This window comes from Callithrix jacchus, chromosome 1, assembly GCF_049354715.1.
Source record: "Callithrix jacchus isolate 240 chromosome 1, calJac240_pri, whole genome shotgun sequence".
Lineage (NCBI taxonomy): Eukaryota > Metazoa > Chordata > Mammalia > Primates > Cebidae > Callithrix > Callithrix jacchus.
In genome coordinates, this window is record NC_133502.1 from 28,635,306 (window position 1) to 28,659,490 (window position 24,185).

Consider the following 24,185-nt stretch of genomic DNA (forward strand, 5'->3'; position numbering starts at 1 on the left):
CATTACAAATGTGGACTGACTAGAGTGGAAGCCCTGCTTGGAAACTATTCCCAACACAGCTGGGCAGGGGCAGCGCACAGGAAGACCCTCCCTGCATAATGACACAATCAGGGACAATCAGAGAAAGCTGCAGGCCCAGGCGGTCAGCCCAGACATGAGGAGGCCTTTGAAATGCAAGCACTTCTCTACCGGCACTTTAGACAAAACCACAGCAGAAACAAACCCAACAAAACTCAAGAAAAGGGAAGCTAGCGATGATGACTTTGTTTTTCTTGTTTGTTTTTTGAGACAAGGTCTCTGTCTGCCGCCCGAGGAGGGAGTGCAGGGAACGGCCCTCCCACCTCAGCCTCCTGACTATAGGTGCACACCGCCATGCCCAGCTGTTTTTTCTGCACAGATGAATTTTGCCATGTTGCCCAGGCTGGAATCAAACTCCAGGGCTCAAGCAATCTACTGGCCTCAGCCTCCTGAAGTGCTGGGATTCTAGGTGAGAGCCACCATGTCCAGCCTGTGGTGACGTTTTAAAGGACCAAACGCGTTTACACTTGGGCAGGGATGAAGTCCAGTATTGGAATCCATGCACACACTGACGCATGCCCTTGTGTACGCCTGTGAACTTGAATGTGGCCATGCTGGACGCAGGCCTTGATATGGTTTGGCTGTGTCCCCACCCAAGTTTCCTCTTGAATTCTAATTCCCACGTGTTGAAAAGCAATTGGATCATGGAGGCAGCTTCCCCCACGCTGTTCTCCTGATAGGGAGGGAGTCTAACAAGATCTGACGGTGTTAAAAGCGGCAGTTTTCCCGTGCTCACTTCCCCTTCCACCATGATTGTCAGCTTCCTGAGGCCTCCCCAGCCATGTGCAACTGTTGAGTCCATTAAACCTCTTTCCTTTACAAATTACCATCTCGGACAGTTCTTTACAGCAGTGTGAGAACCCGCTGATACAGGCCTGAACACCAAGAGGTAGACTAAAGGCGCCTACACTGAGGCTGTTTCTTTCACCGTCAGGAATAGCCATGCACGACCTTAAAGTGCCATCCTCGACTCCAGGTGTCACTAGGGACTGTTCAGCACGTTACCCAGAAATGTTGACCGCTACTAAATCCAGAATGAAATTCAGGTATGCTGCTAGAAATTCCAATATCCAAATTACTGTAAGAAAATCATTTACAGCAAAAGCTGAAGGATGTTCAAGGCCCATGCTGAACAGCAGGGAAGATCAGATTTCCATACCCAACACTGCAAGAGAACAGGGCCCCACTGGACACATGGGTAGTTAGAAAACAGAGATGCACAGCCAAAGCCTCCATCAACGTGAGTTCACTCTGTGTCTGCGCCACAGGACACAGGAGGCACTTGCTGCGAGTAACGCGCTGAGGACCTTGCTGCTGGTGGGGAGCAGCTCTGAAGGTCACGAGGATCCCTGGCGTGAAGTCCACAGGCACAGGCGCTCGCCCTCCTGCATTCATCTCTCGTGTGCGTGTGGCAGCCCGCAGCTGCAATCCAGGTGTGACTCAGGAGAGCAGGGCATAAAAGGGATCTGGCTTCCCTGGCTCTGCTGGGATCTGCGCTCCCAGAATCCAGCTCCCGGAGTGTGCAGAGGGATGGGGAGCCCACCCACAGCCCTGCTGAGCCCCACGGGAGAGCCCTCCGACCCAGCACCGCTGACACATGGCAATGAGGCACCTTTGACGGGGTGCATTCAGGTCCCAGAAGAGCCCACAAACTTCCCCTCCCAGCCCCAATGAAACTGCAGACGACCAAATGTCCCAGCAAGCTGAAGAGCGCCGCTGAAGCCCTGGGCGTTCCTGCATCCAGGGGAACCTGAGAAAGGATCCAGTGAGTCCCGTACTGCGCGGCTCCAGAGTGAGCAAGAGGGATTGGCACTTTGTAGGACAGCTTCTCCTTGCACGAGCTGCTTTCAAATGTGCCAACTTCGCAAAGATGAGCTAATGTAGTTTGTGTTCTTCTTTGTAAATTTTTTATAAATAGGGGAAATGTGCACGCTCTGAAAAACAGCAGTGCTAGAGACTGAACAGTGTCCCCTCAAATGTCTTACATTGAAGTCCTAACCAAATGTGACTGTACCTGGAGGAAGGTCTTTGGGAGGGGAGGTAATTAAGGCTAATGGGCCATAAGGGTGAGGTCCTAATGCGACATAACTTTAGTCCTATAAGAGGAAGAGAGCCAGGTGGCACATGCCTGGAATCCCAGCACTTTGGGAGGCTGAGGAGGCGGGGATTGCTTTAGCCCAGGTGTTCCAGACCAGCCTGTGCAACATTAGCAAGACCATCTCTACAAAAAATTTAAAAATTAGCTGGGCGTGGTGGCACGCGCCTATGGTCCCAGCTGCTCGGGAGGCTGAGGTGGGAGGACTGCTTGAGCCCCAGAGGTCAAGGTTATAGTAAGCATTAACTTCATACCACTGTACTCCGGCCTGGGTGACAGCAATGCCCTGCCCCCCACCAGAAAAAAGAAGGTGGGGGCAGGAGAGAGTCATCTCTATCTGTACCATCTCTAACATAGCAACAATACCGCCATATTATTTTTCATTTATTTATTTTGAGACAGAGTCTCACTCTGTCACCACAGTGGAGTGCAGTGGTGTGATCTTGGCTCACTGCAACCTCCGCCTCCCGGGTTCAAGCGATTCTCCTGCCTCAGCCTCCCAAGTAGCTGGGACTACAAGCACCCACCACCGCACTAATTTTTGTATTTTTAGTAGAGACGGGGTTTCACCATGTTGGCCAGGATGGTCTGGTCTCCTGACCTTGTGATCTACCTACCTTAGCCTCCCAAAGTGCTGGGGTTACTGGCATAAGCCACTGTGCCCGGCAGAATACCACCATATTCTTAACTGTGCAGCTGAGAAGAGAGCCCTCCTTAGAAGCCAAATGTGCTGACAACCCCAGCTTTCAGACCTGCAGCCTCCAGACCTGTGAGGAAATACACTCCTGTGGCTTAAGCCGCCCAGCCTGTGGTATTTTGTGATGGTGGCCCGAACAGCCCCATGTGAGTGGCCTGACTCAGCGACCTCTCAACCTCACCATGGTGCTGAAGGGACGCACCCAGGGACAGCCATGCCTCGGCGCCCATGCAGCCCTTCTGTTTCCACTCTCAATGCAGCACTCAGTAAGCTACAAGAGGCATCCACACCTTATTAGAAAATAGAGTCGCCTTTGTGCTTGGTTTTCCAAGCGGAGGCTTCTGAGTACACTAAGGAAAGCCAGAGTGAGCCGTGATGTTTAGCAGCAGGTGCATAAAATGCATTCTCAACCTAAGATGGTTTTTTAAAAGAAATAATAAAATAAGTTTATTGGGATGTAACTCCATCATAAACTGAGGAGCATCCATCCAGGCAAGCTATAAAATCTGGAAAATTTAAATCAAATTAAATTCTCCTTTTAAAAAGATGCCTTAAGTTAACCAAGCATTCTGATGGCATAAAATATTCAAATTTAATATACAAAAATAGATGTATCCTGGCAGATACAACGAAGAACATGCCATGTGTATAAATTCAGAATACCCTTCTTATACAAAGAACTACAAAAAAGTTACAAAGACAGTCTTCAGGAACCACAGTTAGGAGAAGTGAGTTGGAGCTGCCCTCACACAAAGCCTCCTTCAAAGACTCCAGAACCAGCTGAGTTTTTGTAAAAAAGGAAATTCCAGGTTTTCATGACGCTGAAATTAGTTACAAATGAAGAAGGAGACTGACTCAGGTGTGCTGAAAACCTCCGCCTCAGCATCCCTGGGGAAAGCGCCTCCAAGAGTTCCAGCTTCAGAGAGCCCTGCCGCAGTACGGAGGGGTCTCATCAGCACAACCAACACGGAAACAACCGCCCCCCATCCTCAGGGCTACGTATACGGTCAACACACCGTGGACAGCGGAGGAAATGGGTTTTGCTTGCTGACCACTAGCTTCTGATGCTGATGCGATATGTAGCCTTTGATGTGACCCTGAAGGAGAGGAAGAGAGGAATTAGTTGACATTTTTGGATCAGAGTCCTGTCAAAGATGCTGGCTGATTTAATTAATTTGGCATTAGCATTATTCCCCAAGAGCAGCACAGCTGAGTTCAGTGGGAGGACAATGAATAAAAATAAATACAATTGACCATCCGTAACCAACGGTGAGTTTCAGATTCGCGAATCCAACCAACTGCGGATTGAAAATGTTTGGAAAAAAAAGAAAACACAAATGCATCTGTATTAAACACTTACAGATGCTCTTCCAGGCCATGAGTCCCCAAACAATGCAGTGTAACAACTATCTAGAGTGCACTGAGTATACGTCACCTCGAGATAATTCACAGCACGCAGGAGGGTGTGCATAGCTCACACGAAAATACTACATCCTATCAGTGACTGGAGCACCTGTGGACTTTGCTATCTGAGGGGCATCAAAGAATCAACAGATACGGAGGGATACACCGGTAAACAATATACCAATGGTCGGGCACGGTGGCTCAAGCCTGTAATCCCAGCACTCTGAAAGGCCGAGGTGGGTGCATCACCTGAGGTTTTGAGTTTGAGACCAGCCTGACCAACATGGAGAAACCTTGTCTCTCCTAAAAATACAAAATTAGCTGGGCGTGGTGGCACATTCCTGTGGTCCCAGCTACTCAGGAGGCTAAGGGAGAAGAATCGCTTGAACCTGGGAGGCGGAGGTAGTGGTGAGCTGAGGGTGACAAGAGCAAGGCTCCATCTCAAAAAACAATGCAAACATACGAGTATCCACCCCTCACGATCCTAAGGCCCGGTGAACGGTATGTCCTGGGCTAAAATTAGTTCTACCAAAAATACCTTCAACAAAAGCAAAAGGCCTTTTTAACAATTTTAACACCCCCACGCTGAAGCTTCAAATTCTGGGCTGAATCCTGCCATGGGTAGGTGCTTCAGTGAAAACCAGGACTCACATACCATGTATATCAAGTTAGCCAGAATGCACTGGACTTCGTCAATGTCCACGTCCTCCACCTGCATGAATTTCAAGGCAACCAGAAAAGCATCCAGAGACAGCTGGTGTGTTTTCAGCAACAAATAGCTGGAAGAGGGGAGAAGAGCACTGTGGTTACTGACAGGACACAGCACTCCACAGCCAAGACAAGGCACTGTGAGTCAGCAGGGGAAAAAGCAGCTTTTACTAAGCCCCTGTTCTAAAGCAGTAAAAAAGTTCCCACCTATTAGATAAACTCGAAAAGACACTCAAAGAACTATTAAATTTCACTTTTCAATATTAAAAAAGCCACTAGTACAAATTTTTAAATATTTTCCAAGTATTTCATTCATCTAACCTATATTTTCACATTTTAATCTCCCCCAAATAAGGAAGTACCCAACAATGGGCTATGTCTCCTGGATTCAGTCAAACAGGGTCCCTACTGTTTGTGACGTGCTATCCACGGCTCTGTACAAAGTCAGCCTCTGCCTGAAGTTTACTCAACTGAGATCCTGCTGGGACGAGGCCTCAGAGGACGCGTGAGGTGAGGAAAGGAATGATGATCTCTGCATCTGCCTCTGTGGCAGGCAGGAGTGGCTGGAGGGCTGGTAGGTTATCAATAAGGGAGGTGAGTACGTGGCAAGTCCTACGTGGTCTGATGAAACGTGGGGCTGCCGCTCTCAAGGCTGATGTTTTCAAGTCTTCTCACACACAACCTGTTTACCTCCCCGAGAAGTCCAGGCACAGCCTGAGCTACTCAACGTGTCTCCACGCAAGGCCCCCAGGAGGCAGTGGGCAGAGGCTTCACTTCAGCCCATACAAGGGAAGGAAGATGATGGCCCTGCCCACACAGCGGCCTCCTCTTAGGCTGCAGCAGCCCTTGCCCTCTGACTGCTCTGCGGAGAGCCCCACGGGGAGCCCAACTGCACAGGGGAAATGCTTACACTTTCTTAAAGAGGTTCCTGTAGGTGATGATCTTCAGCTTCTCAAGGATGAGGAAGATCCCACAGCGAATGAAGAAGGCCTCGTGCTTCGCCAGCGCCTCATGCAGCAGCAGCAGGTTGCCCTCGCTGGTGACGGGGGAGGCACGTCAGAAGCAGGGCGAGTTTCTCACATAGCGATCACATCAACTCTCATCGGGTTTGCATTTTTAAAAACCCCAAACAGAAAGGACAGCATACTCTACCTCACGGCTCTGGTTACTTCTGCAAACTGCATCAGGTGATACTTTTTCAGGAGCTCAACAGTGGGCATGTGACCCTAAGACAGAGTTGAGTTTCCAGAATGAAAACACTTTCATTTTTGACAAAATTGTCTTTGATAAAAATTCACATCAAGGAATTAGGTTTTAAGAAAACTGCAACCTGAGTGAGTTTCTTAGAGTGTCCATGGATTAAACACACCATAGCATACTAGAAAAACAACACTGGTCTAGAAATCAGAACACCTGGGTACAACACAGTTTTGTCATTCCAAGACTCCTGACCTTGATCTTGACTTTCTTACACCTCTTTGAATTTCTATTAACGGGGAGAGTGATAACTGAAGAAATGCCAGTATAAGCATGAGCCATGGGAATGAGGAAGTAGCTTCCAGAAGAATCAGCTAAGAATTTGAAACTGGCTGTCTCTTAAGTAGGGTTAGAATTGAGAAGGACAGGCCGGGCGCCGTGGCTCACGCCTGTAATCCCAGCACTTTGGGAGGCCGAGGCGGGTGGATCACGAGGTCAAGAGATCGAGACCATCCTGGTCAACATGGTGAAACCCCGTCTCTACTAAAAATACGAAAAATTAGCTGGGCATGGTGGTGCGTGCCTGTAATCCCTGCTACTTGGGAGGCTGAGGCAGGAGAATTGCCTGAACCCAGGAGGCGGAGGTTGCGGTGAGCTGAGATTGCGCCATTGCACTCCAGCCTGGGTAACAAAAGCGAAACTCCGTCTCAAAAAAAAGAAAAGAAGAATTGAGAAGGACAGGGCCACATCAGTACTTTTCCATCACAATCCATTCTGAGCTACAGCAGCCTTAGCCACCTGTGTCTAATGCTTTTTTCATTAGTCAATTAACTTACTAGTTATTTCAAGTATCAAAACTACATTTTGGTAACTAAATGAAATACCCATAGAGAGGCTGAAATGATATTTTTCTTTCTTTGTGAATCCACTGCTTTTAACTTAGGTTTTAAGGGAGAAATACAAGTGACATGTACATGTTTTATTTTGTCACATGAATGTGAAACTCCTGAGTCAAATACTTTCACGGGAAACAAGACACAGGGAAAGTTTTTCTAGAAGGATGGAGGCGTAAGGCATGAGCTCTGGTTGGGGTCACAGTGCCTGCTCCCTCTTTATTTTGAGGTGTGCTTACACACAGCTCAGACTGAACAACTACAGACTGTCTGCTAGGTTTTAAGAAACCTATCAGCTGTCAACTTTGTGAAGGCACCAGGATCTATAAACATGAAGTAACGATCACTCACCAAAAGCATTTTTACTGGAAGCAGATAGATCAGAATCATCCTTTTGTTCTTCTGACTGGAACGGTGGCAATGCTCAAAGGCAAACGACAGGTACTCCTCGGCTACAAAGAAGGCAGAGCCAGCACAGGTGAGACCAATGCACCTCGACTGTGCAGCAGTGTCAGGCCCGTCATGCTCCATATTGTACCACTGTATCCTGATTTAAAGGGCGAACCCCTCCCTTCATTATCTCAAAAAATACCAGCCCAGTTTCATTTCTGTGATCAACGACTTTTCTTAAGTAAAATCCACAGCCCAAATTCACCAGGAATTGCCTGAGAAGTCCTACTTAACAGAGGAAATCTGAAGAAACTAAATTCCACAGAGATTCTGATTTGCCTAAGGGCATCTGCCAAGCCACGATAACACTTTAGAAGTTTGACCCTGCTCAGATGATTTCTACATTCATGAAAAATACAAAGACATGGTTAAAAACGGACCTGCACAATACATTTTAATCACTCATTATTAAATAGAATGAAAATAACTTAGTGAAACACCACCCTCCAGCTTAGCATACAATTCAGGGATCAAAATCACTACTTGCTTTAAAAAATTATCTATTAATAATTTATAACATATTGATTCTGTCCTGACAGCAATATTAAAAAAGGATTCCATTTCATATAAAATAGATTTGAATTTAATAGACTTCAAAATATGAAAACAATTCTACTTGTCAAGATTAATCCTACAAGCTGCACATGACAGGCCCGAGAAGAGTTCAGCCCACGCTAAGGAGGAACCCTCAGAACAGGCAGGCTCCGGGGAGCTGAGTCTTGTCCTGAGGCCAGAAAGCTGAAGGCAGAGGGAACAGTCAGGGGTTTCTGGACAATGATGGTGACAAGAGGAGGCCTTGCTAAGGCTGGGTTTGGGTCAACAATTTCCAGGAAAGTGAGATGTTCCTGTTTATGTAATTCTGCCTGAACAGTGATATTAAATCCCAAATATAAGAGAATAGAGATGCTCAGAGCTGCAGAGGTCCTCCCCTATGCAGAATGGGTCACCAGAAGCAGCAGGCCCTGGGTCTGGGTTGAGGCCGAGGGAACTCACACGGAGACCCACTGTCTCTGCTCCTAAACTGTGTGGCCACATCGGCACAGCAAACATCCAGTCTGCACAGTGAGCGTGAATGCTATGGGGCGAGAGTGTCTCTTCCACACCATGGAGCCTTGCCCCACCAGCAGCCCTGTGGGGTGGAGACCAAGGAACAGATTCACTGTAAGTCTGCAGAATCCCACCAGCTGCCAGTTTGACCTTTGCTACTACCCAGGGTAATCTCAAATTCTCCTGGATGTGCAGAAAGTGCATTTTCTAATAGTTAATGCAAGGTGAGATGTTCTGCTGTCTCTGAGGGACCTGTAGTCATTTTGCATCAAATAATGTATTTCGGTTGGAGTCAAAAACATCTAGAGTATAAATCTGAGAAATTAATAAAGAAAGGATATTAACAACTGATATACTCCAAATATTCTTACATAAATAATATAAAATCACAGGAAAGAAAATCACCACAATCTTTGCAGACATGTTATCCACTTAAATCCAATCATAGCTTTAGGAATTCCTAGCAGTAAAATGGAAATCAAAATCTCTGAGAGCTACAAAGCAGAAGATCCATGGGCCAGTGCTGGCTTTTTGGGGACACAGAATAGCTCAGTAATCTCAGAAAATCACACTCTCAATGGCTTTCTATTTCTTTTACAGTAAAATGAAAGAATTGGATGATATAGACTTGAACAAACTTTTTGGCTCTAAAGATGTCAGAAATGAATATGTTGCATCAATATTAATAACCATTTCTGGCTATGTTAGGTATTCAAAAATACCACTTAATGAATCCTAAGGAAAAAAAATCAGTTATCTTAATAAAATCCAAAAGAACATAAAAGCTTCTACCTTTAGAGAGAAAGTCAAGAAAGGCCGTTCTTTAAAACCCTACATCTACTAGAAACTGTGGAAGGAAATGAAGAGTTTGTCTATATAAGCCTACAGAGCTGTTATTTATATATGAAAGGGCTGTTATTTATCTTGCATTGCCTAAAGTCAGGTTGCTTCATGTACTTGGGACCGTGTGCTCCACAAACAGCTGAAGAGTCTGAAGTCTGGTTTGAGTACAAGGGGAGTGGTCACAAAGATCGATGCGGTCACAGCCAATAAAAAATTGCAAAAAGGAGACACGACTGGTTTCCTGTTCTTGAGGAAGTGACCAACGTAAACTGAGACAATCGCGTCAAGTGTAACAAGACACCATGCGAGGCTGTTTAAACACGAGCTCTGACCCCAGGTCCAAGGGCACATCCCGGCTTCTAAGTTGTCTCCTGGTGGGATTTTTAGGTCATAAATCAGTCATTGAACTAAATGTTGTCCTAATCTCCATTTTCTGTGTCAACATAGCCAGCAGATATTACGGAGTCAAAAGGCAAATAAAGAAAACAATGATTTACATTCTATTCCAAGAACAGTCACACTTAGTTAACTCAGAAAGGACATGCGTGAGGCCTGTGAGACTCCAGCAAGCACTTCAGAGACCCAGGATGGATAAACAACCTTCAACAGAATTTCCATTTAATCAGCTTTAGTGTCAGAAAATATACATATGTTTACACAAATATTCTACCTTAAAAATAAAATACAGTCATAATGTGTTCTCTGAAATTGTATTATTCAAAGTTGTTCAGAATGCAGTGCCTTATTTAAAATACTGGGAAAAAAATTAGCAACGCACCTTGCTTAAAGTCACTGTCAAACATGGCCTTGCGTCCAACGTAGTATTTGTATGTGACTCTCTGTGCAGTGCTGTAATCGTCTTTCAGGTTTGAGCTGTCAATTGCTCTAATTAAGGGTTTACATAAATGGAGTTTGTTGATCTATAATGAATAACAATCCATTTAAAATATTTAAAAACAACAAAAATAGGTGGTAAAAGAAACTAAGCATGTCTCCTTAAAATGCAAATTACAACACCTATTATATCATTAAAATTATTTGTTTAATAATAAAAACCAAAACAGAAAGCAGCCAGCATAGATGACGTTCACCCTGGGAGGCTCTGGGAAGCCCTTCCAGGGGGCACGGCCCTGCAGGAGCCTGAGCTTGCGCAGTGCTGGCAGGAAGGTGGGAGGCTCTACAGGAGTGGAGGGCCCTGGACAGAAGGCACAAGTCCCAGCTGCTGATACATGATGGGCTGCTCTTCATCTGGCTGACTTGATGTGGCAATGGGTTCTTTATCCAGCCATCCACCTATATGCCTGTTTTTCCAAAGTTAATTATGACCACAGAAGACAAAAGGCTCTGGATTGAAACTACCTGCGCTGAAAGCCTAATTCCACCACACCAGGCCAGCTGCTTCATACACAGGTGCCTTCGTTTTCCTGGAGCTGGGAGCACTAACCTCAGAGGGCTGAGCTGTCAACAGGATGACATTTGTAAAGCATTCAGAATAGTGCCCTGCACCTAGTAGGCATTCAGAATAGTGCCCTGCACCTAGTAGTCATTCAACAAATGTTAGCTATCGGGACCATGAATACGGTTTTGATCACTTCCTGAGCAACGCCAGGAAGGCTAGCTAATCGTGTATGATATGTGGGAAGCCAAGGAGAATGGAAAATCATAGAGATATCAAGCATTCAAATAGGAGCGCACCTTGAAGTAGATTTTAAACAGCTGATTCACCAGAAACAGCATGCCCCACTTCTTTGAGTCCTCTATACCAGCGCGGCTACAGGGAAATAATTTTCTTAAAGTTACACAGGAAATAAAGTGTTATTTATAAACCACAAAATAAAATGCCTAAACAAATTAACATCTTGAGGTAAAGTCCCAACGCTCAAGTTATATTCATCAAACAAAATAACATTATGAGAAAAGATGTCTTACCTGATGGGCAAAAATGCAAGAAAAAGCAAACCAGGAAAGTCCCATCCACTTTGCGTATAACACACTCTCCCTCCACAGCACCAGCTAAAAGCTGCCTAATTGGCAGCAACAATGTGTGAAAGTTAATTGGTATAAATCACTCATGAATAATAGGGCTTGGTGCTGTGTGCCTGTCATCTCAGCTACTCAGGAGGCTGAGGCAGGAGAATCACTTGAACCCAGGAGGCTGAGGTTGCAGTGAGCCAAGATTGGGCCAATGCACCCCAGCCTGGGTGACTCTGTCTCAAAAAAAAGAAAAATGGAAAAATACAACAAAACAAACCAGTAAATCACACAAAGAGGATAAGTCCCACCAAGGAAGACACATTTACCTGAAGTCACCAAAGAGGCAGAAGTGACTCACGGTGGAACAAATCCAGACAGCAGAAAGAGCCTGCCCAAAATGAGGGATGAGGGAAGCTTCTGGCGTGACAATAATGTCCTATACCTCAACAGCAAACATACAGATAATATTGTACGTTGTTCACTGGACGCAAATTTTACCTTGAAAGACTGAAAAAACAGAAACGGAAGCACCTAGGGGAGAATATACCACTGTCTGCCATTAACTTGGAAACAGTCACAGGTTACACAACATTTCAGTCAACTACAGGACACGTGTGGGATGGGGTCCTACAGATCCTTATGCTGTACTTTCACTGCACCTTTCCTGTGTTTAGATACATCTGGACACACAGATGTCCCACGTGCTGCAGCTGCCTATAGCACTCAGCGCGGCACGCGCTGCTCTTGCTCCCATGGCCTGGGAGCCGTAGGCTACGCCACACAGTGGGGTGTGTAGCAGGCAAGTACACTCTGCTGTTCACACCTAAAGTCAAGGCACAAAAATATAAAAGTGCCCAGTATAAAAAACAAGCAGGTGGTTCACAAGCCAGAGAAAATAAAATTACTCTTCAAAGACCAAAGCGTGTCTATACAGAAACACTTAAAATAATAGAAAAATACAGTTTTAAAATATCAAAGCCTGTTTTATAACTGCCCATGAGCTACTCTAACCAGCTCTTTCGTATGGCTTTTATCACTACCTAGGTGTAGGACTGCAAGCAAGATTCTCTCAAAGTTTCATTTTCCTCATCTGAAGAGGAAAACAAACAATAATACTGTTCTGTGACTTCAAAGCGTTATGGAAAAGCCAAAAAAACACGCCACGCAAGTACTCCAACTCATGTAAAATGCTGCATGTATGCTAACATCCTAGCTGGGCTGACACCAGGGACAAACCCCAAGGGGAAAGAGATGTCACTGGGGACTTGCCTCTATCTTCTGAGTGTCCCCCTCAGAGTGGAACTGTGGGGTCACACAGTAACCGTGCGTTTAACTCTGGGGAACTGCCGTCCCGTTTCTGCACAGCAGCTGTGCCGTGTTTGTTCCCCGGCAATGTGTACGAGACGCCAGCCTCTCCACACTCTTGCTGGCGCTGCCAGTCTTCTGATTAGTCATCCCACAGGGTGTGCAGTGGCAGCTCTTGCTCGTTCTGATTTGCATTGCAAATGACTGATGCATTAGTCATTGGTGACTAGTGATGTTGAGCATCTTTTCGTGCACTTACTGGCCACCTGTGTATTTTGTTTGGAAGGTTTTTCAAATTCTTTAACCATTTTAAAATTGGATTATTTGTCTTTTTACTGTTGAGTTGTAATAGTTCTTTATATATTCTGGATATTAGGTCCTGATCACATATTTTATTTGCAAATATTTTTTCCTAGTTTACGGTTGTCTTTTACATTTTTGATAAAGTTTCTAATTTTGAGTTCAATTTATTTTTTCCTTTGGTTGCTTATGCTTTTGGTGTCGTATCTGAAGAAACCACTGCCCAATCAAAGGTCATGCAGATCACTGCTGTGCAGGAGCAGACAATCGAGCAGAATTTCAAGTATTCATCCGAGAAACACTGAGCTCCAGTGGTGCAAGGGGCGCTAGTGATGGAGAAGGCCCACGGCCTCATGTACTCGCCATCAGACACACAGCACTACACGGTCATCAAATCACCCAATAAACGCAGTGGAAGGAATTTCATAAAAGGAGAATCTGATCCACTGTGAAGTCCAGCAGCAAGAGCTCTAGAGAAGGCAGAGACCTTCAAAACCAGCGTAGACAGCCAGGAGTGGAGTGGACAGCCTCCATGGGAAAGTGCCATGGCACAGCAAGGGCTTTTCCACCGTCCAGCCTTGGGAGGAACGTTCTGAAGCGAGGCTGGGTAGGGAGGCCATGTTACCCCCACAGCACCGCACATCTTGCAGGCTTGGCCGAACAGCTGCACAGCTCACACTCTGCTTGTCTTCAGCAACAGAATGCCTGAGGTCAGAGGCTCCCCGTCCGGCTAAACCAGCTAAGACCAGCAGGACACAAAGCGGAGGTCTACCTGGCCTTTGCAGGGCCTCCGAACTTCATGACGATCTCATTTTCATGCTCAGTGACACTCCCACCAATGCCACAACAGTTGACAATCACCATGACAGTGATGGGAACAAGCCATAAGGACATAAAGATGGCAGTACTTCTGCTCCCCGAGGTCTCCCACCCATTTCCAGAGAAGCCACGGACACTGCTCCCCTTGCATTGAGTGCCAACGTCGTCATTAAAGAAACCCTGTGTCTCAATGCCCTCGCCCTCTTGAGTAGAGAAGTTGGCCTATGAGCCACACTCCTGCTTCTTCATTCCTTGGCCTTTGCATCCAGCTTGCTCTGCTCAACACTTACGTTTGGTTTTGTGGATTGGATCTACAACACCCAACAGCAAAAGTTCCCATCTTTTGAGGCCACCGAGTTTACTGGCAGCAGACACAGTTAGGGAAAAGAGGTGCTAGGCTAATGCTATGGTTTAGATGTGGTTTTTTGGCCCCATCAAGCCTCATGTTAAAACCTGATTCCCACTGTTGGAGGTGGAGTCTAATGGAGGTTTTTGAGTCACGGGGGCAGACCCCTCATGAAGGGCTTGGTGCCGTCCTTGCCATAATGCATGAGTTCTCACTCTGAGCTCCTGTGAGCATTCCCAGACAGCTGGTTGTGGAAGAGCCTGGTGCCTCCCCTTCTATCTCCTGCCATGGGGTAGGCTTCTCTTCACCTTCCCGCATGAGTGGAAGCAGCCTGAGGCTTCACCAGAAGCAGATACCAGCACCATGCTTCTCGTGCAACCTGCAGAACTGTGAGCCAAACAAATCTCTTCTCTTACTTCCCAAGCCTCAGGTATTCCTTTATTGCAACACAAGAGGACTGAAACAACTACTCTCTCTGGAAACAATGGTTTTTTTGTTTATTTATATATGGGCACCTTTGATAATGTTTCTTTGCTTTAAAATGTGCTAAATCTCATAAATAAATGTGATTATATAATGGGTGAAGAGATGGGAGCTTTAGGATAAAAAAATGGAAACTCTAAAGTAAAATCAGATGGAAAGTTGAGAATTAAAAATAAATACAGGCAGATAAGATCAGTCAACTTGTAAGTAAGTCAGTACAAATTAGCCAAAATGAAGGAGAGGGAAAAAAATACTGAAGCCTGGTGCAGGGGCTCACACCTGTAATCCCAGCACTTTGGGAGGCTGAGGCAGGTGGATCACTTGAGATCAGGAGTTCAAGACCAGCCTGGCCAATATGGTGAACCCTACCTCTACTAAAAATACAAAAATTAGCTGGAAGTGGTGGCAGGATGCCTGTAATCCCAGCTACTTGGGAGGCTGAGGCAGTAGAATGGTTTGAATCTGGGAAGAAGAGGTTACAGTGAGCTGAGATGGCACCACTGCATTCCAGCCTGGGCAAGACAGCAAGACTCTGTCTCCAAAAAAAAAAAAAAAAAGTTAAAAAATAAAGAATAACAGTGGACTTTGTGGGATATATCATGCATTTAACACATATGCAGGTGAAATCCCAGAAGGAGAGGAGACAGAATGGGGCCAAAAGTAGTTGAAGAAAGAATGTAAAAAATTAAAATTTTAAAAACATCCAGGAAGCCCAATGAATCCTAAACAAAAGAAATTAAAGGAAAAGGAAAAGCTATGTCCATCAGAGCCAAATTGCTGAATGCCAGTAACAAAGAGAAAATAATAGCCACAGGAAAAAGACCTGTTCTGTACGGGCAAAAACAACAGGGACTCATCAGAAGCAAAGTACACCAGACGGAATGACATTTTTAAAGTGCCAAAAGGAAGAAAACCAGTTGGCCCACAGACTCCACCTAGCAAAAGGAGTCTTTAAAAAGGAAGACGATCAGTGCTGCTTCTTCACGGGTAAAAAGAGAAAATGTCTTAAAAAAAAAATAAAAGTTCCAGAAAGATGAAAGCCTAGAGGATTCACTGCCCACAGACCCTCACCAAATGCAAACGCTGAAGTGCGTGCTTCAGGAAAGGGAAACGGCACCAGACGGAAACGGACCAGCATGGTCAAATGTGGGCAAATGAAAAGACCTTTTTCCCTAAGCTCTTCTTTCCTTTACAACACAATTAACTTTCCAAAGCAAAAATAATGATGGCTGTGGGATTATGTCTAGAAGTAAAACACAGGCCAGAAAGGGGTGAATGCTGCCCTGAAGAACATGACCAAGTGTGTCTTGTGGTCCCCAAGTCCTTACTCACGTGTCGCTGGCACAGACCCGGAAACAGCTCATCAGTAACTCTGCTGCTTTTTCTAACATGTCCCCAACTTTGCTTTTTCCTTTCTTTACCAACTGCTGATCTGCCTAAGAAAATATAAAAATGTTTATTTTATTTTTCCGAGGCAAGGTCTTGCTGTGTTGCCCAGGCTGGACGCAGTGGCACAATCATACCTCATTGCAGCTTCAAACTGCTGGGCTGCACCAATCCTCCCACCACAGCCTCCTGAGGAGGTGGAACCAGGGAACCAGACACCACCATGCCTGGCTAGTTTGGGGGTTTTTGTTTTAATTTTAATTATTATTTTTTGCTGGGGGGGAGAGATAGGGTTTCACTTTGTTGTTCTGGCTTATCCTGAACTTCTGACTCCAGGTAATCCTCCCACCTTGGCCTCCCAAAGTGTTGGGATTACAGGCGTGAGCCACTGTGCCCAGCCAAAACATTTATTTCTTAAAGTAAAGAATGGACACAATTAAGAGTCAAAGTCTCAGAGGATTCTGGAGAAATCAGCCAGCATGTAACCATAACATTTAAAAAATGGAATAGTCTATATTATTCCAATTCTTCCACAAACCAAATCTTTCTTCGACTGATTCAAGTCAGCCACCGATTTTTCAAACCTTCACTACGTATGCTAATATGCTACTGAGCTTTCTCTTACTTAGGTCCCTGAGCTGGCTAGTCAAAATGCTCGAAAGAAAAATGTTTCACAAACATTAAAGACATCACTGAGTTTGACTTTTCCCTTGCATTGAGGATGGCCTTGGTTAAAGAAGAAAGAACCTGTTTCTCCCACTGGTGTTCTCCACAAACCCGAGGCCTACAACAGGTCTGCAGATGACCCACACTCAGCTCCAACTGTATTTACGACAACACTAAGCCATTATGGTGTTAACATTTACACTGATGGTGCAAAAACAGCAATAGGTAAAATGCTGGAGGGCTCTCACCAGCACCAAACTACAAGATAATCATGTTCTTAAACACCAGACACTTGCAATCAATCAATCAACACACCAATGCAATTCGTTTCCCTTTATGTCCTTGATGGGCCAAGCACCGTGGTTCACACCTGTAATCCCAGCACTTTTGGGAGGCTAAGGTGGAAAATCACTTGAGCCTAGGAGTTTGAGACCAACCTGGGCAACATGGCAAGAACCTATCTTTATGAAAAATTTTAAAATTAGCCTGATATCATGGCATACGCCTGTAGTCCCAGCTACCCAGGAGGCCAAGGTGGGAGGCTTCAGCCCAGGAACTCGAGCCTGCAGCGAGCAATGACTGCACCATTGCACTTCAGCCTGAGTGGCAGAGCAAGACCATTTCTAAACAGATAAATAAAATGTTCTGGATAATGCAGCAAACATGAATTTTCTTAAATTTTGGTCCTTGAGCACCCGTATTTTAGATATTCTTTGTGATGAAATGAGAAGTATGCAGCACTTTTGGTGCACACAGTGTCTCACGACTGTTTACGGAAAAGCTCTGGGCGGCTGTCTGAGCTGTGAGCTGGACTAGCTACTTCTTGTGGAACAGAAAATGGACAGGCAAGCATGGCTACCCAGGCTTGAGCTTCTGGCAGACCATGTTCTCCAAAATGAATGAAACAAATCTGTCACTTCTAGGCACACAACTGATAGTACTGGTTGACAATGACATTTGCGCTTTCAAGAAAAATCAGAATTCTGGGAAACTTTTATCAATCACCATGAGCTTAGCAGTGTCTCCTCATGCCAAGACCTTTCTGATGAGGCCCCTGGAGATGTTAAGAAAGGCAGGGGCTTGGAGGTTGGGTTCTTAACAGTGGTGTGTCAACACTTGGGAGCTGCTGCATGGCTCAGTAAGCCAACATTCTCCAAATGGCCTGCTATGGTCTGAATGTTTGTGGCCCCTCCAAGACTCATGCTGAAATCCTAACCCTCAAGGTGATGGTGTTTGGAAGAGGGGCCTTTAGGAGGTCACGAGCTCATGAAGGTGAAGCTGTCATGAATGGGATTGGTGCCCTCATAAAACAGACCCCAGAGAGATCCCTTGCCCCACCTACCACATGCTGACACAGCAAGAAGATGCTATGAGCCAGGGAGCAGCCCTCACCAGACACTGAATCTGCTGGTGACTTGATCTGGGACCTCCCCACCTCCAGAACTGTGAGACATCAATGGTTGTTGTTCACAAGCCACCCAGTTTGCAATGTTTTGCTGTAAGATATGACTAACGCAAAATACGACAAAATCCATTCAAAGTGCTCTAGGCAGAACAGTGGATCTTAGTGCAAAGGGAGAAAAAGTTTATCGTACACTTCAGAAGCCACACTGTTAACTAACCTTTAAAAAACAATTGCTTCTTGGAGTTTTGGTACATAGACTCAAAGAAGAATTATCTCAATGGTCTGGAAAGCCTATCAGAATATTTCCCTCTTTTCCACTTACATCTTTGTGAGGCCAGAATGTCTTGAAACACTTTATTCAAAACAGTATACTGTAACAGAGTGAGTGCACAAGCAGGTAAGAGGACCAGATAGATTTGGCTGAACTCAACATCAAAGAGGTCTAAAGTGATGTGACACCACTTTTCTTAGTATTTTGTTTTGGAAATAGTTATTTTTTATTTAAAAAGTCACTTATGTTACATGTAAAAGGTTTATTATTATTGCTTTAAAATGAATAAATATTTAAAAATCTTCTCGAATTAAAATTTCTAATACAGTAAATATAAACAGATAAAACAAAAATAAAAGCTCTCTGGGGTCTTATTTTTCAGTTCTAAAATTTCCATTTGGTTCTTCTTTGTGTCTATTTCCTTGTTGAGCCTTTAAATATCTTTATTCGTTTCAAGCATGTTCTTTTTTTTTTTTTTTTTTTTTTTTGAGACGGAGTTTCACTGTTGTTACCCAGGCTGGAGTGTAATGGCAGGATCTCAGCTCACTGCAAACTCTGCCTCCTGGGTTCAAGCAATTCTCCTGCTTCAGCCTCCCAAGTAGCTGGGACTACAGGCGTGCACCACCATGCCCAGCTAATTTTTGTATTTTTAGTAGAGATGGGGTTTCACCTTGTTGACCAGGATGGTCTCGATCTCTTGACCTCGTGATCCACCCGCCTAGGCCTCCCAAAGTGCTGGATTATAGGTGTGAGCCACCGCGCCTGGCCTGAAGCATGTTCTTAATTGCTTGCTGACTCATTCTTAGAGGGCTGTTTAAAATTCTTGTCAGATAATTCCAACAGCTGTGCAATCTCAGCATTGGTGTCTTCTGCTGAATATTTTTTCTCATTCGAAATCTTAAAAAGTTGAGATTGTTCCTGGTAATTAGTGTCATTAAATCCTGAACATTTGGGGCATTATGTGACAAGACTATGGACCTTATTTATCTTGCTTTTAGCAGGCCTCACCATGCAAGTAGAGAAACAGGGGCATCCCCTTTGCCGCTGAGTAGGGGAGACCCAGGTCCCCTGCACAGCCTCTGACATCAACCTGGTGGGAAGGGGACTAGCTCCTCATTACTGCTAGCCCAAGGTGGAGGTCCTGGGCTGCCCCCAGCCTGCACCACTTTGCTGATGGGGTAGGAGGGACCTGCTGACTTTTTTGTGCCTGACACTGGAGTGAAGCAGTGACGGTCAGAGTTTTGTCTTGCTGGACTGTCTTGGGGCTTTTTGCCTCTGCCTGATGGTGGAAGACTCCAGGCTTCTAAGGCACCCAGTCCAGGATAGACAGGAGGCAAAAAGGAAACCCGGGGACTCCCTACACGTGACTCTGAGAGCCCCACACCCCCTTCTCTCCACCTCCCATAGCCGTGCTGGCCTGACAACTCCCAAGGTTTTAACTGTTTTTAGCAGGCGCAGTAGGGAGAAATCTACTGCATCCTGCCTGGAACTGGAGTCATCAATCATTTCTAAAACTGTAAAGGGGTTGTCCTAAGACCAAAAAGTTGACAAATGCTGCTCAATAATGGGAGTTTCTGTGGGTCCCCAAGAGGAAGTCACCTCCATAAAACCCAGGATCTCCCCTCGCCCCTGGAAGCCCCTTGCTACTGCCCAAATCTATATGAAGCTGAATTCTTTTCGGCAGGGAGCAGGCCACATCTTAAGGTTAGAAGACACACAGAAGAGCTCATATGCTGTTGTTCCACTCATTTCACAAAAATAACACATACCATAAATGGTTAACCACAGACTGAAACCTCTCCCTCTATATGAACAGTGTGGAAATCTGAGCAAATGTTTATTTAAATCTTTGTGTTAACCCCAGAAAAAACAGTCAATATCTGTTCTTCTGCTCCCTATACCAGACACATCTCAACTCCCATTTACCCCGCAAAAGTTTTGGAAAAAATAACATGAAATTAAACAACAGTCGCCAAGTTTTAGTTTTAAAGCAATAATGACAGCAAATTAAACTTACATTATTGGCAAACACTCGAAGGTCAAGCGCGACTGCATACATGACAGGCAGAGCCCTAAGTGCAAAAAGGAAACGTGTGAGGGGCTGTGAGGCACAAGACTCCATCCCCAGAAGTCACCCAGGGCCACTACCCAGAATTGGGTCCATATTTTTCCAAAACTCTGACAGGTGTCTGCTTCCTCACCCTCTTTCCAGGTGGGCTGCAGGCCCCAAACTTCCTGATCATCCTGGGGCCCCACATTGCGGGGCTCCACAGCCCTGTCTCCAGCCCTGTCAGAAGACCCAGCCCTGTTTCAACGCTGGGCTCCCAGGATATCCTCCTCCCCTCAGCTTCCCACCAGGATCCAAATAGCGCCACTAAAAAAGAAGTGGTTTCATCAGATTTCCTAAACAGGAACCAGAATATGTAATACACAAAATGTCACAAAACCTTTACAGCCGACTGGCAAAAGTGGACTGTTTTCATGTGTGAGCTTTCACATTAAAGAGAAAAGGGTGGGTTTGTTTGTCTGCAAAAGGCCTTTGGTTATTTTAGTATAAACAGACTTCAGTATTTACCTACAGTTTGTTAATAAATCATAAAATTAAGAATCTATTTGAATTAGTTTGGCAAGGCATTTAAAAATGCCACCATTACTATGCATTAGAACACCCCAAACGAACTGTGGTTGGTCCCCCTCTTTTACCCAACGTTTAAAATCAAAGCAAGTTCAAAATCCACGGCTGAAGGCAAAAGCAGTATTTAATACATACCTGGGGAAACAGACATCTGAGATAAAAATCATACTGCATTTACATACGCACACTCCAAACGACGTGGCTGATCTACAGTTAAAGTTTACTAGATTTATGACTCCACTATCTGTGTAGACATTACCATATGTCAACACGCTGATACTAAATATCCGCATGGAAAAAATACATACATATTTATTTACAGCAAATCTGTAAAAAGATTCTGCTAAAAAAAAAATTGCGATTTGCTGATCTCCAGCTGTTTCTGTTCACACTTACCAGTTTTCTTCTTTGTGCGCCTGGAATGCTCGCAAGAATGACGTACTGTATTAAGGAAGATACGGCATATAAAGTTCAAATAATGCTACGCAGAATAAAAGGAATAAGAACCTAAATTTTAAAAAATGTAGCTCATCCTTTAGCAGATTCTATAACAGCAATAAGTTCTTGAAGGAAAAAAAAGGTATAAACTCACATTACAAATATCTGTATCTTAGTAGGTTCAAGTATACTAAATATATTTATTTCATATATACTGTCTCTTAAATAAAAAAGACTTCTTAAATCAGCAGTTTCAAATGTTTTGTTTGGTTTCTCTGAGCCCAGAAGATCATGAGTCATATTTAAGCGCTTTAGAATCTGTAGCATACAGCTGATTTTATCAACTACAGAATTCCTGAATTCCAAGGAGGCTGTTAGCAAGTAGCCCAACTCTCCTCTGTATATTTAAACAAGGTGGTTAAAAAGAAAAGACAATAATCTAGAGATACATACAAATCCTTAGAACACTCACTGATTCAGGTTTTAACTGAAAATACTCTTTAAGTGACTTTGTACAAACTGGCTTGATTTAAGGTCTTCAGCTGCCACAATTCAATGCTGATGTGTATCTGAGTTCACTCTTGTCCACCTCTGCCTGAATTCTGGATTTCTGCTATTTCACCAACAGGGCTTAACCAATCCCTACAATTATGCTTACTACCGTATTAAGGGCAACGAAACATTCTTCTTCTCAACAGAATTAAATAAGATCCTTCCTTTCAACACAGTGTTCTTCCTAAGTGGCTGCATGAGTCTTAAGATCCATGCTAAATTTAAGTACCCAAATGAAATAGCTGAAATGAGTTTATCTTCCAAAACACTGTCATTCCCTTCTAACTGCAGAAGTGAGCAACTGCCCCAATGTTTCCAGGCCTCAAGTCCCAAATAACCCACTGCACGTGTCTGACGCTGGACAGCTGCCATAAATGACAAAGGATATTGGACTATCACGGTCTGGCACTTGTATGCCTCTATGAAGTCATGGTTCCCCACTGCGTACGTGCACCTGGAAAAGAAACACACTTTCACACAATAAAAACCTGGACACTAGTTATGCCATACACACAGCTCACTTCACTGCACTGGTCCCAGTGGTCCTGGGATGAAAGCTGGTGGTCCTGCTTGGCAGGTGATAAAGGGTGAAGGAAGAAACACACAAATGACTGAACACAAACAGGTGAGTATAAGATGAAGCCTGGGATGGGAGCAGTGGCTCACACCTGTAATCCCAGCACTTTGGGAGGTTGAGGTGGGCGGATCACAAGGTCAGGAGTTCAAGACCAGCCTGACTAAAATGGAGAAACCCCATCTCTACTAAAAATACAAAATTAGCCAGGCATGGTGGCACATGCCTGTAATCCCATCTACTCAAGAGGCTGAGACAGGAGAATTGCTAGAACCTGGGAGGAGGAGGCTGCAGTGAGCTGAGATCATGCCATTCTATTCCAGACTAGGTGAGAAACCAGTCTCAAAAAAAATAAAAAAATAAATAAAAAAGATGAAGTCCCACAGTAAGTTTTGAGACTCTTGTTTCAAGTCCTAGAAGGACCTAGCTCCAGCAGTTTCCTGAGTAACACATTATTAGTATGACCCTTCTATCAGAGGCTGACAATGACATTTAAACTAGATTCCCAGCTGCATAAAGTCAGTATTAGTTCATCGCCAAATTTGGAACCCATCGCACACTGCACAGAGCTATCACGGGTGCTCTGTACTACAAGGAACACGGTGGTGCCCCAACTGTTCCCAAGACCCTGCAGGGTTCACAGGGCATTCCTGCTCACAGACCGCACCCTGGCCCTGTAGCCCTGGCTGCTCTGAAAGACAGTAATCAAATCTCACAGAAGGACACGATCTTCTGCCTGAATTGATCCCTTAGGGCTAAAACAGTAGACACGGAGTGTATGTGGAAAGTGGCATCGTTTGTTTTGCTCAACTCTAGTTTCTTTCCCAGCAAGGTAAAGAGGTTCAAAACCAGACATATTTCCATGAAAAGGGTAAGTTAATGGTTAGGTTCCACACTTTACTAAAAAGACCACTATCCAGTCACTATGGTAAATACTATGTGACTTTAAAAATAGTATTATACAACCGATGTAAAAAAATGTCACAGGCTTTATCAACGTGATATTACAAATGCATTTTCCTACTTTTTCAAAGTCAATTATCCTGTTTCAAGCATAAGATAATACTAGATAAAATCCCCCATCAGTTCAGCAATTTCCAGATGTGTGTGTTTTCCTTCCTCCCTAACAGATTACCTTAAATGAGCTGCAAACATTTCATCATAAGGGGGTTCCAAGACTTGCTGACACTTCTCCTCTGGAGAGGCCATCTGATTTTAAAAAAGAAAAATGGCAAAAGTAAAATTAATAGGCACAGAAATAATGCAACATATAGAAAGAAAGATTTAAACCTCTGTTTCAAGAGAATTAATACTTTATAGTTCACAGTACACTTTACATTTAATACTCTAAATAGAAGGTTCAGGCCGTGAGCAGTGGCTCATGCCTGTAATCCCAGCACTTTGAGGAGGCAGGAGCAGGCAGATCACTTGAGGCCAGGAGTTCGAGACCAGCCTGTTTCTACAAAAAAAATTACAAAAATTAGGCCAGGCATGGTGGCTCACGCCTGTAATCCCAGCACTTTGGGAGGCCAAGGTGGGCAGATCACAAGGTCAGGAGATTGAGACCATCCTGGCTAACGTGGTGAAACCTCGTCTCTACTAAAAATACAAAAATTAGC

General features: G+C 44.6%; 1 protein-coding gene across 5 annotated transcripts in view; it reads right to left on the reverse strand.

Moving 5' to 3' along the window:
- Positions 1-3,290: 3,290 nt before the first annotated feature.
- The window catches only part of PCID2 (PCI domain containing 2), a 28,485-nt gene continuing 7,590 nt past the window's right edge, over positions 3,291-24,185 (reverse strand). For 2 of the 5 annotated variants that reach the window (XM_002742547.6, XM_078335738.1), the window contains 12 exons: positions 23,702-23,775; positions 22,381-22,446; positions 21,399-21,440; positions 20,385-20,439; positions 15,972-16,075; positions 11,108-11,183; positions 10,191-10,332; positions 7,424-7,524; positions 6,135-6,208; positions 5,893-6,018; positions 4,930-5,053; positions 3,291-3,967 (listed from right to left, as the gene is read on the reverse strand). In XM_002742547.6, coding sequence (XP_002742593.1) covers positions 3,878-3,967; positions 4,930-5,053; positions 5,893-6,018; positions 6,135-6,208; positions 7,424-7,524; positions 10,191-10,332; positions 11,108-11,183; positions 15,972-16,075; positions 20,385-20,439; positions 21,399-21,440; positions 22,381-22,446; positions 23,702-23,775 — 1,074 coding nt within the window. In that variant the 3' untranslated portion in view covers positions 3,291-3,877. Of the gene's footprint in view, positions 3,968-4,929; positions 5,054-5,892; positions 6,019-6,134; positions 6,209-7,423; positions 7,525-10,190; positions 10,333-11,107; positions 11,184-11,712; positions 16,076-20,384; positions 20,440-21,398; positions 21,444-22,221; positions 22,447-23,701; positions 23,779-24,185 lie in introns of those variants that run through there. The other 3 variants (XM_078335842.1, XM_035294667.3, XM_035294670.3) reach the window with 3 other exon arrangements.